General features: G+C 41.4%; 3 protein-coding genes across 4 annotated transcripts; 1 reads left to right on the top strand and 2 right to left on the bottom strand.

Annotated features, from left to right (window-relative positions):
- Window positions 1-160: 160 nt before the first annotated feature.
- Window positions 161-4,111, bottom strand: ndufb8 (NADH:ubiquinone oxidoreductase subunit B8). Its single transcript, XM_008288822.1, has 5 exons — window positions 3,981-4,111; window positions 3,595-3,721; window positions 3,259-3,358; window positions 969-1,124; window positions 161-324 (listed from the first exon to the last, which is right to left on the bottom strand). The coding sequence occupies exons 1-5, from the start codon at window positions 4,069-4,071 to the stop codon at window positions 232-234; spliced, it is 567 nt and encodes a 188-aa protein (XP_008287044.1). The 5' UTR covers window positions 4,072-4,111; the 3' UTR covers window positions 161-231.
- A 1,292-nt stretch (window positions 4,112-5,403) lies between these two features.
- On the bottom strand, window positions 5,404-9,315 carry gpx9 (glutathione peroxidase 9). The gene is made up of 5 exons (XM_008288819.1): window positions 9,254-9,315; window positions 6,880-6,973; window positions 5,987-6,117; window positions 5,727-5,857; window positions 5,404-5,630 (listed from the first exon to the last, which is right to left on the bottom strand). The coding sequence occupies exons 1-5, from the start codon at window positions 9,257-9,259 to the stop codon at window positions 5,573-5,575; spliced, it is 420 nt and encodes a 139-aa protein (XP_008287041.1). The 5' UTR covers window positions 9,260-9,315; the 3' UTR covers window positions 5,404-5,572.
- Window positions 8,625-11,934, top strand: fbxl15 (F-box and leucine-rich repeat protein 15). 2 transcript variants are annotated; one of them, XM_008288821.1, is made up of 5 exons: window positions 8,625-8,703; window positions 9,042-9,198; window positions 9,302-9,804; window positions 9,914-10,140; window positions 10,345-11,934. In XM_008288821.1, exons 1-4 carry the CDS (start codon window positions 8,678-8,680, stop codon window positions 10,101-10,103), a joined length of 876 nt encoding a protein of 291 aa, XP_008287043.1. In that variant the 5' UTR covers window positions 8,625-8,677; the 3' UTR covers window positions 10,104-10,140; window positions 10,345-11,934. The 2 variants fall into 2 exon arrangements, with proteins under 2 accessions (XP_008287043.1, XP_008287042.1); XM_008288820.1 differs by having other exon boundaries at window positions 9,914-11,934.
- Window positions 11,935-16,826: the final 4,892 nt, after the last annotated feature.

Raw genomic sequence — 16,826 nt, 5'->3', positions numbered from 1 at the left:
TCCTTTATAGACATCTATTCATAACTAGAAATACAAGAACTTTCGTAACTGCTCTGTGTTATTTGACAGCAGAATTTCAGCCATTTTAACACTTATTATTTATCTTTGACAAAGTTGGAATTCTTCCCACATACAAAATAACACACCGCTGAGACCCCACTTTCAGCTGTTAAGATAAGTCTTTATTTTTGACAGGAACATATATGTACAAGTAGAAGCAGATTGTAGTCATTAGAGTTCATAATTCTTGACTTCCTCTGGCTGTTTCTCAGGATCTCCTCCTTTTTCCAGGTACAGGTTGTTGTAAGGATATTGCTTCGGGCCCTGAGACAGAAACAAAAAGTGCACATTAGCACAGAGAGAAACAACTGAAAGCAACTCTTCTATGGGTATTATGTTGCAAAAAAAATTGTCATATCAAAATACACCTTTTTACTATTTATTTATCATCCATCCATCCATCCATCATCTACACACCGCTTAATCCTCAGGGCTGCTTTTTATATTAAAAGTTGTGTAGACATTACAGCAGGACAAATGACTAGAAAGAGTGAACACAATGCCCAAGGTCCTTGATTTTGTTTCATATACACATCTAGTCATAGCCACAACATTTTCCCACAACTTGAAGCAATGCCAAATGTGAGCAGTAACTTTCATAACTAAAGCCATGTGCTGTCATCGTACCGCTAAGGCACAGTTCAGAATGCTATTATGACCAATACACACGGTCAACAAAAAGAGAAAGAAAACAGGGAGACTTGGACAAAAAAGCAAAAGGTATTTGAACTCCATTCATCACAGGGGTTTTGTATCTCGCCAAAAGAATGGCTAATTTACTCTGTAAAATAAAGCTGAATACAATAAAACCATTAAACAAATAAAAAATATACACATTTGACAAGGTTAACCTGTTGAAAATAGTTCGTACTACAAAAACATACATCCTAGAGCTGGTGTGTACTTACAACAGGTTGGTAAGATTTGCACTCGTACCCAACGTAGAACATGAATGCCATGAAGCCGAGGAAGAGGAACAGGTCCTTGACCATACTGTGATAAGGTACAACAGTTGGTGACGTGTCCACACGATTCCTGGTGTACATGTCGAAATCCCAGTGCATCTAAAAAAGGGAGAACAATCACTGATTAACTGTAGCTCAAACGCTTTACTTTGTCATTTAAGCCAATCGGTGACGACAGAGAAAAACTGCCTCTGTGGAGAAAACAACATCTCGGTGATGTTAAGCGGAACCTAGATATCAAAAAACACTTTACATGCAGAGGACTGATGTGATTTACCTCCAAAATATGGTTTTAATGTTGTAATCTAAATTAGCATCCAGCCAGTCCAGGCACTGATATGTAAACAACATCTTCAGATTCTTTGCTCATTCCTATGGCGACGCCAACAGCCGGAACCAAATTCCATGTATGTTGTGTACATACTCGGCCATTAAAGCTGATTCTGATTACATAATAATATGCACATGTTGTGTTTTTTTTTAAATTGCTGTACTAATAAATATAAAATGTGCAAGAATAAATGGGTAAATAATGTGGGAGAACACTGAAAAACAAATTCTTTAGTCCAACTAATGCAGCATTTCTGAGTCTGATGCCAACATTGAGTTGAATCATCCAATAACAATATACTCGCACCGACACACGCTCAATATTTTTTTAATAAATACAAAGCATCTCGTTTACTGAGGGGTGCACTTTAAGCCCAAGAGGGTTACTTACAAACAAACAAACAAACAAACAAACAAACAAACATATAAATACATACATAAATAAATAAGAGTTAAGACGTGAAGCCATTTTTGGATTTGGTTTATCATATCTGGCTCATGCATGGCTGTACGAGTTTCACCACACAGACAAATTCTTAAAGTCTTTGGGACTACTGTTAGCACATAAAAGTAATGTAAATACACCAGTTTTGCAAAACTACTTTACTTGCATTGGAAGATAAATATGTAATAAATATGTATGTATGTATGTATCATATCTCATAATGATGCTATTTATTTTATCAGTGGTGATCTGTTTTAATTTGTTGCTATGGCGTCAGAGTGGCAGCCAGCTGCAGCAGCTCCTTCCTGCTTTCTGTGTTTTTGGCTATTTACTTTGGTTCTTCTTCTGTCTTTTTAATATTTTAAGTTCACACAGCTGCACCACATTTGTGCGGGAACAGTGGAGATGCAGATGGCGTTTTTGTTGGTTCTTTGCGAGTTTTTGGGGTCCGTGTCTGGCGAGCCGTTGAGCCATGGCTCCATTGTTTTTACGTTCGTGAACAGCTGTTGACACTGAGCCAGGCCACCGTCATGGGAGAGACGGACTCGCTCGTAGCTTTGGACGGATTTCAGCTGGTCAGAGTGGACTGGAGCTGGAGGGAAAGCAGTAAGAAGAAAGGCTGGGGACTGGCCATGTATGTGAATGAGAGATGGTGTAATGCTGGGCACGTTAGCGTTAAAGAGCGGCGCTGCACAAAGGATGTTGAACTGCTGGCGGTTGGTTTGTGGCCGTTTCACCTGCCGAGGGAGTTTTCGCACGTCCTGGCGGTTGCAGTTTGCATCCCCCCCTCAGCTAATGCCGCTGAACTCATTCATAGTTCAGTGTCCCAGCTGCAAACATCACACCCTCAGTCTCTGATCGTCATCTCAGGAGACTTTAACCATACACCGTTCTCTACCGCTCTCCCCACATTCAGCCAGCATGCGGACTGCCCAACCAGAGACGGTGGGGCCTTGGACCTGCTGTGTGCCGACACCAGGATGCATATTACTGAATTATTGTTATTTTCTTGTACTTTCTACATTTTTGGAAGCTGCTGTGGCGTGTAAATTTCCCCCAATGGGGGATCAGTAAAGTATTATTCTATTCTACTTTATTCTATTCTAATCTGGGAGGCGTGATGAATTAAAGTATGTCGCCTATGACACGTACATCACACTGATGATGTCATGGTCACCAAAAACTTCTGGTAATTAAAACCAGGTGTGCTGTAGAAGAGCATTCAGTGATGATCAGGATATTTATAATCAGACAAAGACACGTAGCAAAACTTTAACTTTATGCATAAAAACTAAACAAATAAAAAATCTCCACACTGTTTTTAAATGACCTGAACCACTGTATTTTTGTTCTCCTGTGTGTATTTAAAAATCCACAATACCAACATCAATATATATTTGCAACTCAATCAGGAAACAAACAAAAATAATAATTGAATAAATGTCATCAGTCTCTTACGGTTTCTCCCCAGTTCCTCCTCAGGTCAGAGTGGTCCCATGAGTACCAGGGGTCTCTCTCATGCTGGGATTTGTTGGGTAGCATTGGGTAGTCTCCATAGCTACAAAAACACAATGATGACATGTAGTGACCCGTCACACTAGTGGTTTCGTAAATAGATAGTGAGTTAATTTCATAAGATAAACATGAAAGATCTGCAGACTCTCCGGATGGCAGCATCTCCAGGCTCTCACACAATAACACAGAGGCCTCATTTACAGCATAACCGAGCACTGCAAAGCAAATGCGTGCAGTTTAAACAACAGTGAACAGCAGCCTTTTCAGAATGACGCTCACCCCTCGCCTTTGTCGGGATACGGTTCGTAGTCCTCCGGGATCATGTTGTACTTCTTCGCGGCAGCAGCTCTTTCCTCGGGGGTTTTCGGGTACGGACCAGGTAGACTGCCTTTACCGACAGAAGAAGCTGAAAACAACAACAATAAATGCATATGCGAATGAACCACGTCGTAAATATAAAGCTTGCACGTTAAAAACAATGAAGAAACCACGTTATCCTCTCCGCCTTCGTCTTCATTCACAACAGCGGTCGCCGCTCACTGGAAGCTAAGCTAACGTTAGCTTGTCAAGGTTACGTCTTTTAGTGGCTTTAAAATTTAAACTCTGGCGTATAGCTTTACAGATATTCATCACACAACTTGATTAAAGTCTGACACACAACTGACCTGCTCTACTCCCCGAGATAAGGGCTGAAATGCCAGACCCTTTACCCTTTGACAGGGCTTGGGCCCACCGTCGGAAACCAACAACAGCCATAGTTACAGGCTCCTGCTGCCGGACAGACTAACGAGAGCGCATGCGCAAGATTGGAAGTATGGGTCGCCATAAGGTCCAATTCCGTGTCAGAATCTGTGAATATCATTGAAATTTTATGAGATTATCCAATATTGTGCATTTAATAAGTGTTAAAAAAAAACAACAAACAAACAACAAAAAAGTGTTTTTAAAGTTAATGTACATCAGATTTTTTTTTTTTTTTTTTTAAAGTTCTTCACCTACTGATAGTTTTTGTGATATAATGAATTTCCATTTTATTTTAGTACTTCTACTGCAATTCACTAAATGTTTTTACTTTTTACTCCACTACATGTATTTAACACATAGAGCTTCTTATTACTTTACAGGCTGAATTTACATGCATCAAAACATGTGAAAATCTTCAGAGTTGTGGCCCCTTGTTACCTTGCAGTGACAATTAAGTGTGTGGTGTTCGCAGTTCCATCCATCCATCCATCATCTATACACCGCTTAATCCTCACTAGGGTCGCGGGGAGGGGCTGGAGCCTATCCCAGCTGACTTAGGGCGAAGGCAGGGGACACCCTGGACAGGTCGCCAGTCTATCGCAGGGCTACACTTAGAGACGGACAATTTAGAATCACCAATTAACCTCAACATGTTTCTGGACTGTGGGAGGAAGCTGGAGAACCCGGGGAGAGCCCACGCTCCACGCAGAAAGATTCTGATGCCTCCACCGGGACGCGAACCGGCAACCTTCTTGCTGCGAGGCAACAGTGCTAACCACTGAGCCACCTTGCAGCCCATGTTCACAGTTATACTAAAGAAAAATTTTCCCCCATACAAACTTCTCACATGACAAATCCAACTTTATGCAGAGAAATTAACAATCCAGAAATACTCTATAACAACCTTGTGTTTCCTTCCTCCTTCCTCCATTAATCATCTAATGACCCCTGATTTATCTTTTGACTCATTTGACCAGCCAGATAAAAACCGGCTCCACCTCGAGCACCAACAACAATAAAATACTTCTTGTACTCTAATGCATCAGTGTTAACAATCTATTCATGTTATATAGACTGTTATATGTCAGTGAGATCACATTTTGAACTAAGATATATAACTCATAACAGAGTATTTTAACAATATTATGAAGATAATTTTAATAAAGTAAAAAAATGTAAATATTACATCACTGAATAGTAGCTGCGAGATGACCCATTCAATATAAGAACGTCTGTGAGAACAACAGTAACCACAACCACCTGAGCGTTGCCTTATGTATGTTTTATTCATGCATTATTATTTTTTTGGGTAGCAGATACCATCACATTGGGGAGAAATAAATGCGACAGTGACATGAAAACTCCTCCAGTGGCTGAAGGGAACTTGTTCTCGGAGTGAATGCACCGAAGCTCCGAGGCAGGTTCCTCTTTCCATCAGATCCAGCTCAGGTGCACGTGTGCATTTACTGGGGGATCGTCACTCTGCCACCGGTGACAACTTGAAGAAAGTCCATCAGAGAAGCTCCGTTATGTCCTTCTCGACTTTCTCGATGGGGCAGTGAAGATCATACCTGCAGTAAAAGAGAAAATGTTGGATTTTTTTTTTGGTAACAGTTACACCAAATAAAGAGTTAAACAATCTTGTGATCTCTGGTTTGTAATTTTACCTTTTGAAGGGCATGCCATCTGCAGTAATGAGAAACTTCTCAAAGTTCCACCGAATGTCGTTCACGTTTATTGGGGACCAGAATAATTTTTTCACATCTCCAACAACAGGGTTCACAAATGGCAAAGATTCCTGTGGCAAACAAGAAATTGCAGCATGTCTGGGTTTTCTGGGACAAAGCAGGCAGTGCTTACAAGAAAAATATCCATGATCATGCCATCTACTCATCTCATATCTTTAATATTCCTACTCGCACTGTACCTTTAGATAAGTGAAAAGAGGGTCTTCGTTTAATCCGTTCACCTCAACCTTGCCAAAGACAGGAAACTTTGGCACAAATCCTCCACCAGGTCTCACATACTTCAGAATATTGAGGGTTTCATGATTCACCTCTGCAATGGTACATTTGAAAAGGGTTGTTGTTGATGCATTTTAAACATGAAAAGCATTTGTCATATATCAAAGTGTGCATAGCATATCAAACAAATTGATTTTGTGCCAAGTGTTCAGATCCTTTAATTGGGTAAAAACCATCAGAAATACTTGGGTAAGGTCTGTTGTAGTCACTGTAGAAAAATGGCCCCTTTTATTTTATTTTGATCAGTGCAGAAGTTACTTGAGGTGGAGGTAGTTTTAACAATATTGTAGTTCAGTCCGGTTGTTGTCCTGCAAAGGCCCATAAGATTATTTTGGGGAGATAAATAACACAGTACAGGAGAGAAAATCCTCTGCACAACCTGTATGCATTTGTTCTGAATCTTTGCTTTGTCGACAGATACTGGGCCTGTATTGGTTACTTAAATGAATGAGAAATTTTGAGGAGAAATGACTCTTTGGTGGAACTGCTAGAGGCATCTGAAACACAAGAGGAACCATTTTTACTGTAAAGGGGTTGCAGTCTATTATTATTCAGAAGCACCAGTGTAATTTTTAACAAGCTATTGGATTTTATAGATGTATTAGATGTTTTTTTTTTAGTGTAAAATCTAAGTCTGAAAAGAATCTAGTAAAATATAACAGTCACATCAATGTGGTGGAGGTAAAGGTGTAATGTTTTCACTGGGAGTAGATTGAAAAATAACTTTAAAGTGGCATAAAATTGAAATGTACCTCAGCATTAATACATGACTTCAGTAAAAGGCCATTGTACCTACCAGGTGACTGAAGACCGAACTGGTTGCAGGAGAATCCTAAGACGGTGAAGTTGAGGTCACCGTACATTTCCATCAGTGCATTCAGTCTGTGGTACTGAAGAGAAGAGGACACAGAATCAAATCACTTCAATAAAATGACCGAACAGGTTATAAGTTACGAGCTAACGTGCTCTGGCTGTAATCACTCAGTGCTCTTGTAGAATATCACCTCCTCTATTGTTGACCCTCAGAAGGTGGCGACGTTGACGACGAGAAGCACTTTACCCCTGTAGTTACTGAGCGGAACCGGCCGTCCATCCAGGGTCTCAGCAGAGAAATCATAGATTGATTTATTCTCCATGCTTGTTCTGTAGCTTGTTTATGGGACTGTAGTCAGTCAAGAGTGAGTATTCACTCAGCTATCCTGTTGGCTCGTCTCATTCACTGAAACATAACTCATGGGTCAGCAATTGTTCAGCATGACTGACTTCATTGTTCTTGCGGCCAGAGGTGAGCGAGCAGGATGGCCAATTGTTAAACACGTGTATAGCTGAAGTAAAAATGGTGGCAGCTAATTAAAATCAGAAATCAAATACTTTAAAAAATAAACAAAATTCAGTCTGCAGTAGAATGCAGTCACTGTGGCTGCATCTTTTTCATATTTACAAACGACATTTACAAAGAGATTGGCTGTAAAATGCTATATCTGCACTGTTTTTACTCACATTTGTTCTTCTTTAAAAAAAACAAAATGTATGTATGTGTGTGACAGCAGCTTTCTAATTATGAGAGATTAGATTGTACCTTATTCATCACCACAAATGGGGAAAGTCTTTTGCTGCAGCAGTACAGATGCAGGAAAAGAGCACAAAATATTAACAAGTTAACTTAAGAAAAGCAAAAAAAAGTAGGAAAAAAGAAGAAGACAAATAAAAGTATAACTAGAAATAGGAAGAGCAAGTGTTTGTTTGTTTTGCTCCACAGTCTAAAGTTAATGCAAAGTAAAGCCTGCACACAGCTTCTTTGACCATTTATTTTTTCCTCCTCTTTTTTTCCTCCTGATAAGGTCACCACACAGGTTAAATGACACCAGTACTGTGATGTATAGACATACTACTGACATTGTTCTGTCAATGAAGTATTTTTTTTTTTTTAAATCAGCGTGAAACTAGCCAATGCACGCAAGTCCTTGACTCTAAGAATACCTGAGGTCTCTATAAACCATTTCAAAGAGTTATTTTATAACATTTATGGCAAATCAATGCATAAATTGCCTTGAACGTGCCCATTGACGTAAACCCGGAAAATTACCACTGGTGCGTTCAGGTGCTCCGTGTAAACGCCAAAGTCCGTCACTATCGAAGAACTAAACAATTGCTAATGATTCTTTTGCATATCAGCAAAAAAAAAATAAAAAATCAAGCATTTGCTCAGTAAAAAGGTGAAGGTAGTTGTTGTTTTAGTAAACAAAGCCCAGAATGGTTTTGCTTCACCAACAGAATGAATTGAAAACAGCATCAGATAAAAGAGACAACTTTTATTAATCGGAGCAGCTTGTGAGCTTATCATCTTTATCACCCTTTATCACACTTCCTGCCTTTTTCTTTCAACAAACGCCGTGAAATTAACAGAGCTTTAGGGATACTTTATGTGCCTCCCTCGCACGAATGTACGTATTTCCGACAGTCCCTGAAGGCGGCTTCGGGTTTTGGTTACACCTCAATCGGTTTGCAAGATGCTAAAGGAAAACACGTTAATTTGGTACCAATGTAAAGAACAGCGCGTCTTTCTAAACGCAGTCTGAAACAGCCGGCTCACAATGGACGAAGAAGCTAAAATGCCGACGTAAGTATGTTTTCAGGGGAGTTTTTGTGTTGCAAGAAGCAGCTGGAGCGGTTTCCCCGGCAGGCTAGCTTCTTGGCTAACAGCGATGTCTTGCGAGTCACAACAAGCGGCCGCTGAAATGTAGCTGCTCCCATTTATTTATGGCAGCTAGCCCCGGCTCAGCTGCGGCGAGGCTGACATGCCAGTGTCGTGCCGTTAATGTGAATTGCTGTCGTTATTGCTAATCTGTGAAGCATTTTGCCAACATTGCACTTCTGTTGTTTACGGTTGTTTCCGTTAAAGCGCCGCAGCACGCGCGGTGTCAAAGTTCAGCAGAAACAAGGTGTGCTCTTCAGCAGGTGTCTGCTGGACCTGCCCTGGGAGGACGTGCTTGTTCCACATATTTTGTGCCATTTGCCGCTGCAACACCTGGTCAGCCTGCAGAGGGTGAGCAAGCAGTTCCACAGCCTCATCCAGGTGTACCTGGCCAACTGCAGGACCTTTAATCTGTCCCCGGTAAGTGCTGATGGACGTGTCAGTCCCCTGCACCCACACAGGAAGTAGTATTTACCTGCATGACATGCTCTTGAGGAATCCTGCTTTGTTGTGGTGTTTCCAGATCGGACCGTGCATTCCCAAGGAGGCGTTTTGCTCCATGCTAAAGGACAATAAAGTTCTCCAGAACCTGTCACTGCAGAACTGTTCCGACTGGGTGACGGACAAGGAGCTGCTGCCAGTCATCGGCCAGAACCAGCATCTGCAGAAAGTGGACATGAGCGGGTGTGCTTGGCTCACCCGCCACTCCCTGGTGGCCGTGTCCTTGAGCTGCATGCACCTCCAGCACCTCGGCCTGGCGCACTGCGAGTGGGTGGACAGCCTGTCCCTGCGCAGCCTGGCTGACCACTGCGGGGGGCTGCAGTCTATCGACCTCACCGCCTGCCGCCAGCTGAAGGACGACGCCATCTGCTACCTGGCCAAGAAGTGCTTGCAGTTGAAGTCTTTATCTTTGGCGGTCAATGCCAATGTTACAGACGAGTCGGTGGAGGAGGTGGCCAAGAACTGCAGGGGCCTGGAGCAGCTGGACCTGACAGGTTGCCTGCGGGTCAGGAACCAGTCCATCAGGTATATATCTTATTTTCAAGTGTATTCCAACTGACTTTGTGCCATCCCTGTTCACACTTTGACATGCACCTCCTCAGCTGTTAAGATCCTCTGCATGCTGTGCTCACAGGACTCTTGCAGAGTATTGCCCGAAGCTGCAGTCCCTGAAGGTGAATCACTGTCACAATGTGACAGAGTCGAGCCTGGATCCTTTACGGAAGCGCAACGTAGTGATTGATGTGGAGCCGCCTCTGCAGAGGGCACTGGTACTTCTTCAGGATGTGCTGGGGTTCGCTCCCTTTATCAATCTCCAGATATAGCCAAAGGGCAATCTGTCTGTCCAACAGGTGCACACAGGTGGGTACGATCAGCAGCATACATTCTGCACTGTATGAGTTTCTGACATATTTATGTAGAAATCTGTCAACAAATATTGCCAGGACTCATCACACAATGAATTTATTACTAGCTTTTTCGGATAGGAGTGACACAGACGATGGCAGTGGCAGTCAATCTTTTTTTTTTTTTTTATCAACTATTGCCAAACTTTTTTTTTTCCAGGTGTCTTCATAACAGCAGCCAGTTTCAGCTGCATCACACGGACATGTATGAGAAATCAGGAAGACATGCACTCGTGTTTTTAACGGCAAAATAATTTGGACAAAAAAAAAATAGAACCCACTAGAATGTCATCTGTGATCCAAGTTTAAGATGGAGCCGACAATAAGCCATGTACTTTTAAGAATTGCTGCCTCGTGTCCAAAAGATGTCGCTGCACTGTTCCTTAATCATTTAGTGTCGTAATGTTGTGGCTTTATAGGAAAGCAGTTCTAACCAAAGTACGGTGTCTTGTTCTGTTGTTTTTTTTAAACAAAGTACGAAGCAATTATGTTTCATTTAGAAACATCTAAAAAATGTTTGAGTTTAATTAAACATTTTATTTTGCATGTACTGTATGTGCAAGCTTAAAGGGTCTATTCATCCCAATCTCACCAGAACATTCTATCACTTCCTATTACTTTGGTGTTAGTTTTATTCTGTTGACTATCTTCACTTCTGCTGCCACCGACCAGCGATGAAGGTGAATGCAGTTCTGTCTGCGGTTCTGACCACACGTCTTCCAGAAACGGTGGTTGCGGTCGAATAGTTGATCCAATTTGTGTCCTGTTTTGTTTTCTTAAACACTTTTCCTCGACCTTGATGGCAAACGTCAGGAGGTCGAGGAAAGGCGTGAAGGAGAATTCATAAGGACTTGGGGAAAAGACGGGCACGGCGCTGCGAGAATGGGATTGGACTAACGCTAGGCTACGTAGCCGTGCGGATGTTGTTCGCCGTGTCGAGGCTACGGCGTTCTGAAGATGGACTACTACAAGCACATTGTGGATACGTCGCCCTGCGTGTTGTTGCCGTGCTCTGTCATGCAGATGACTAAACAAGAATCCGGTGAAACATATTACCGAGGATGGACTTCAAATCAACAAAGACGTTTAAGTTGCCCGCCTCAAGGACGCTAAAGCTCAGCACCCTCCTGTCTGCACACATCCATGAAAACAGTTGTTAAATTTATGCACGGCTGTGTCAGACCTACAAATCAACCGCTGTACATGTCACTCTTACATTTCAACCACGGTGGGGTGTCGTCTGGCTTAGAAAACACCTTGAATGTTGCTGCAAGGAATTGTGGGACAGCATTGTGTCTGGTTGCTCTGTGAAGGATGGTCCAGTAAAAGAAAGCAGTGATCCTGTGCAGTCAGAGAATCAACCGGCTCTTATCACGGCTGCCGTTTCTGGGTTATTTCACTCAGTTCTAAACTTTCCTAATCAAAAATAGTCTATTCAGCCGCAGCCAGTGTCCTGGTTCCTCAGGATGATCCACAGACCTCACCGTTTCCTACTGCTTCCCAGTGAGGCTGTTTGCATGACACGATGTGAGATAAGTGGACAGATATCACCATTTTTTTGTGACGTGAGTGAAGTAACCCTTTAATCCACATTGTTAATTAATGCATAGCCTTAGCACTTGTCTGATATACGACTGTTTCCCCCGTTGAGTCTCCAGAATGGATTTTGTAAAAAGTTGAACGATGCTGTTTCCCTGTACCACGGTGTGTGACTTCTGTAAGAAACAATAAAGTGTAAAACACCACCAGACACGACTGCTGTCAGTTTTCTACTGCATGAAAAGGTCAAACTGTTTCTGTTCACAATCCAACTTTTATTTCCTCTCCTGTAGAAACACCTGGTTAAACATGGGGAGGGGGTCTTGTTTTCAAAATTTGTGCAGAGATGCTAAAAATGTGAGAAGAATTAAGAATTTCGTGATTACGTGAATATATATATATATATATTTCGTGAAATATAAGTTTATTTAGTCTTGGTTGAATTCGTGTGGACGTCATCTGGTTCAGGTAAGTATGAGGTGAAGAACTGAAAGACTTAAAGAGCAGAGTTTTAGGCAAATGACAGCAAATCTGAATCGTCTTGAGTGACCCTGATGTTTTCCTCTGAGCGTCCTAATCAGTGAAAACTTGTATGTGAAAAGCACAGTTCCTTTAATTTCCAGGACTGTCAAGGATAAGAGGACACTGTCAAAGTACTTGTGTTTTAAACTGACACAAGGTGGCAGCAATGAGTCGGCCTAGCCGCTGTGTGACTAGCGTGACTCCTAAACGGCAGCAAATGAATGTGATGCTTTACGCTGTTAAATATGTCTTGATGTGTGTGAACAGAAATCCGCGTCTCTCTCCTTATCTGAGATTTAGAAGAAGAGTTTAATGTTTTATTGCTTAAGCAGACTGCGAGAAGAAGCTTTATGATCTTGTTAACAACCTGAATGCACAGCCAGAATAAACACTTCCCCCCTTGTTGTTACAGCAACTTGTTAAAAAGCCCTTCGTACAGTTTCCTCTGGTGGTCCAATTGGCAGACTATATTGTAACTTGTCTCTGTGACAACACAACAGGTCTATTTTCCACTTGATGGCATGGTTTACCCCATCTGCTGCGTGCCGTCCACGAGCTGAATGTGCACCGAGAGAGTTGTGCTTGGAGGGGCTTCAGGGATCGACCGGCATCCTTCTGTCGGCTGTGCTGATCATCATATTGTACCGCTGTCCCTCAGAGGAGGCTTCACGGTGTCATTAGCTATAAGGTAAGTCTTGAAATTTCAATTCACGCCGCACACGATGATGCAGACGCAGCAGAGGTTTGTCTCCTCAAAGCACAACAACGCACAACAGACGAGTCCCATTATCATTAGACAGAATACTCATATTCTGCAATAATAATAAGAATAGAAGTCATTCAGTAGCGGCCTGTGCTTGTTCCTGCTCAGCAGTCAGCGGGTTAAAAACGTTTCAGACTACATTCATCATGTAGGACCTCAATTAGCATTGATCTGCAGGGGGGGAAAGAAACATTGCTACCATATTATATAGCACGGAGCAATTTCTGTTCCAGTGATTGAGTGTACGGGGGGATTTCTCAAACATAGCCGGCCCTACATATTTTGTCTTCCTGTCAATAATCTGGCACTTGTCTAAATTATTGATCAATAGCGACTGATCATTTTATACCGAGGCACAACAATGGGAGCTGCCTCGCTCTGCTCACTATGCAGCATTAGCTCCTGGCACTGTGTAATATATTAAAACGGAGAATAAATCTTAAGTTTAATCTCTGGCTGCTTTCGGACGGAGTCCTCGCTGACAGAGTAACTTACAGATGCTGCTCAGGAGTTTGATTTATGACTGTTGGGGCAGAACGAGGGCTGAAAACAGGCCTTTTTCAAAGCAGACATTATGAAATGTCTCAGTAGAAAACACACCTAATAATACTAATGATGGCTCTGTTTTACTCAAATATCCCACCGAGGAGCTCAGTTTATCATTTTATGTGAACAGTGAGTCCCTGTTTTCACTAAGCTTGCTGCTAAAGGTTGTAAAGCAGGTCCATAAACTAATAAACTTGAGCTGCAATGGTTTTACCTCAGTTCTGATTCTAAAAATAATAGACACAAATTCTAACCTATATGTGCTATTTGTTGATATTTCACTTCCTGATCCTTGTTTTGAAGAGGAGAATAATAATTCCTTGTACAAGATGGCTTTAAGATCTTCTCGCTGTAGCTGTTTGATCTTTATTTAGATGTGTACAGTTTAAAGAAAACAAAAAAAGAAGTCAGCACAGTCTCTGAGTCATCACCTTGTGACAGGAAGCCAGAAACACCTGGACCCTGAAACAGCTAAATGGGATTCATCCGTCTCTCAGTTTGTTATTTACACTTGTCAGACATGAAAGTTTTTTTTTTTTTTAAAAAAGGCCAATTGAAGCTGTCGTGTTCAAAATCTGGTGTCTCAGTTTATTTTTTTGGTTTGGAGTCAGAAGGAATCTGAGGAGACAAATTAGTCGTTCTGTCAGATCTGTTTGCTCCTTTTTTTCCTTTAAAATCTGAATTTAATTTTGGAGGAGACAAGTTTATTCTCTGACACCAAACTGTACATTTACAGCAGGCATGTCCAGAGTGGTAGGGATTTCTTTTGTTGTTTTGAAAGCGCGTTTAAATGACAAATCTTTCTTTATTCTACCAAGACACGAGGCTCATCCTTCCTCACGTATATGGAGCATCATGAACATGTAAAGCAAAGGGTTAATACATTTTAACATGTTGACTGAAGACAAGTAAACGAGTACAAATAAATGAAACAAGTAAAAGTAAATCGTCAGTGTCATTCACTTCTGAAACATGGCAGTAAACAAAAAGGAAAAATTCTGAAAGTAATGTTTTAATTCATGTATGCACAAAAAAATGATAAATAATTTCACATAAAGGCAAATCTAAGTGTCTCTGTGCTTTAAATTTCATCATCATTTAAATATTCTATGAATAAAGTAGTAAAAATCTACAGAAGTGCATTCAATCTACTTGAACAAAACAACTTTTTATTTTATTTTGATGCGCTTCTGAGGGTTTTTCCTCACATTTAAATATGCGTTTGTCCTCCGTCACAAAGCATCCAGTCAGTCAACAGACGTGGATGTTGGTTTTACTTCTAAATAAAAGCTTTTTTATTTTATTTTGGAAACTCAAATGACAAAAAGCAGTTTTCATGCAATATCAATCACCTGAATAACGAAGCAGGAATTACCCAAATATTTTTATTTTTTTTACACAAATGCAAAATATTATTTTCATCTTCATGGAAAAACCAGATCCTGTTCAGGAAATAAAAAATAATCAGAAATTGGTTTCGGATACTTTTCAGCTCTCTGTTAATTAAATGAAGTTCATATAAGGTGAAGAGAGAATTACTGTAGCTGCTCAGATGGGCCCAAAACTGTGTCAGAGATTTTGTTCATTTTCATATTTTTAATTAACAGGCTTTTCCCCTCGTCTTCCATCAGTGAATGAGTCTTTCTTTCATTTATTTGATGTAGTTTATCTCCTCCAACCATTCATATACAACCTTATTGGATCCCGGGACTTAAGGATCCATCTTTTGGCCACCAGAGAAGCATAACTAATGACAACATTAAAGTGCCTTTGTGAGCGTGGCCATCAAAATGTCGATCAACCAAGCAAGAAATAATGTTGGATTTTAAAATCAGCATGAATAAACATGTATGTTTAGGATCTGCGTGGCTCAATTTGGAGAGAAGGTGTTGACGCACTTGTGGAGGATGCTGATGAGCCGACTGCCTCGTCGGGGGTTCATGTGTGTGTCACGGATTTTAATCATAATAATAATAATAAAAAAAATAGCAGACTATTATGTGCAGATTTAGGGCAGACAGAGTTGTGTTTCCAGCCTGTGAGTGGAGTGAATGACGATGCCACACAAGACGTCTTGGGGGTGCCGTCTAATTGAAGCGACGTTTGAAGCTTTTCTAGGACTCGGAGCTGTCAGAGCCATTAGCATCGTCCTAATTACTGCGCTTCAAACCGCAGACCGGACAGGAAGCACACGGTCAGTTAGGACTCCACATAGCTCGCCTCTTCATTAAGACATTTTTGTCTTTTTCTTTGAATGAATGGAGTATCGCCGCCCGTGTGACTCACGGCTGCTCGGCTGCAGGGAGTCGCCAGTTACTGTTTGGGAAGAGCCCGTTTTATTCAGAGAGTCTCCAACGTTTTCACTTTGGTGCAAAAGTACTGCCATGAGTTGTAGTTTTGTAAATTTCCATTTACCTAAACTTCCTGCTAGTTCTGTGTTTTTGCGTCCTCTGGCTGCCAGTCCTCTGTACACCTCTGTTTAATGCTAAAAGGATCCGTCTACAAATAAACTAATTGGTCAGTTAATCAGCAGAAAACGAAACGACAACAGCTTTGACAGTTGATTAATCATTCGAGTTATCTGTTGAGCAAAAATGTCAGACGTCCGCCGTTAGCAGCTCCTAAAACGTGCAGATTTGCAGAAGTTTTAAGCATTTGTTGGTGATGAAATAATAAGAATAAAGACAAATGTTGGTGGCCTGTTGTATTGTAGAATTGGAGCGTTTGCTGCACGCTTTTACAGGGAACTGGGAATTTGTACAGCTGACCAATATGTGTTCATACAATTCACTCTTACATCTTGTTTTGACGGCAGTAGCATAATGATTGCAAGTAGTTTCATCTACCCATGTTATTCAGATAAGCTCAGATCCCACTTATCACGTCCCTCATGTGCTCATTTGTGATTACATTTGGTCTTTCTTTTAAGTAACTTGAGCGTCATATTCCTTTTCACAATCTGCCCCGACTCCTCCGTGCAGTCGCCAACTGGTTTTCTCACAGCTGCAGCATGTGGCGTCATAATAATTGTAATCCTAATTGTGATTATTTTCCTCCCTGAATCAAACTGGTGAATGGTCGGCTGAGCTGATCGGTGAGTCACGGCTTAACCCGGCGTCCCCCTCGTACACCAGACAGTCGCGGCGGCTGGTTGGCTCCATTTTTAACGGATGACTCGCAACCTTTTTTTTTTTTTTTTTGCGCCGTGAAGTTTAAGCTTCCTCCTCCGTCTGGATGAAGGTTTACGGGTGAACAAGTTGTAGCACGGATGT

The sequence above is a fragment of the Stegastes partitus genome, unplaced genomic scaffold, assembly GCF_000690725.1.
Source record: "Stegastes partitus isolate 25-593 unplaced genomic scaffold, Stegastes_partitus-1.0.2 Scaffold576, whole genome shotgun sequence".
In the NCBI taxonomy this organism is placed as follows: domain Eukaryota; kingdom Metazoa; phylum Chordata; class Actinopteri; family Pomacentridae; genus Stegastes; species Stegastes partitus.
Note: the sequence above shows the minus strand (reverse complement) of the source record. Positions and strands in the feature narration are given on the sequence as shown.

Bases quoted from the DNA above. Each gene is read 5' to 3' on its own strand.
- fbxl15 (XM_008288821.1), top strand. From the start codon at position 8,678: ATGGACGAAGAAGCTAAAATGCCGAC. The intron at 8,704-9,041 runs GTAAGTATGTTT...GCTCTTCAGCAG, and splicing joins GAAGAAGCTAAAATGCCGAC to GTGTCTGCTGGACCTGCCCT. The intron at 9,805-9,913 runs GTATATATCTTA...CTGTGCTCACAG, and splicing joins GTCAGGAACCAGTCCATCAG to GACTCTTGCAGAGTATTGCC.
- ndufb8 (XM_008288822.1), bottom strand. From the start codon at position 4,071: ATGGCTGTTGTTGGTTTCCGACGGTGGGCCCAAGCCCTGTCAAAGGGT. The intron at 3,359-3,594 runs GTGAGCGTCATT...GTGTTTTTGTAG, and splicing joins TATCCCGACAAAGGCGAGGG to CTATGGAGACTACCCAATGC. The intron at 325-968 runs GTAAGTACACAC...TTTCTGTCTCAG, and splicing joins GCAAATCTTACCAACCTGTT to GGCCCGAAGCAATATCCTTA.
- gpx9 (XM_008288819.1), bottom strand. The intron at 5,858-5,986 runs GTACAGTGCGAG...TGTTTGCCACAG, and splicing joins CTCTTTTCACTTATCTAAAG to GAATCTTTGCCATTTGTGAA. The intron at 5,631-5,726 runs GTAAAATTACAA...CTTTTACTGCAG, and splicing joins GATGGCATGCCCTTCAAAAG to GTATGATCTTCACTGCCCCA.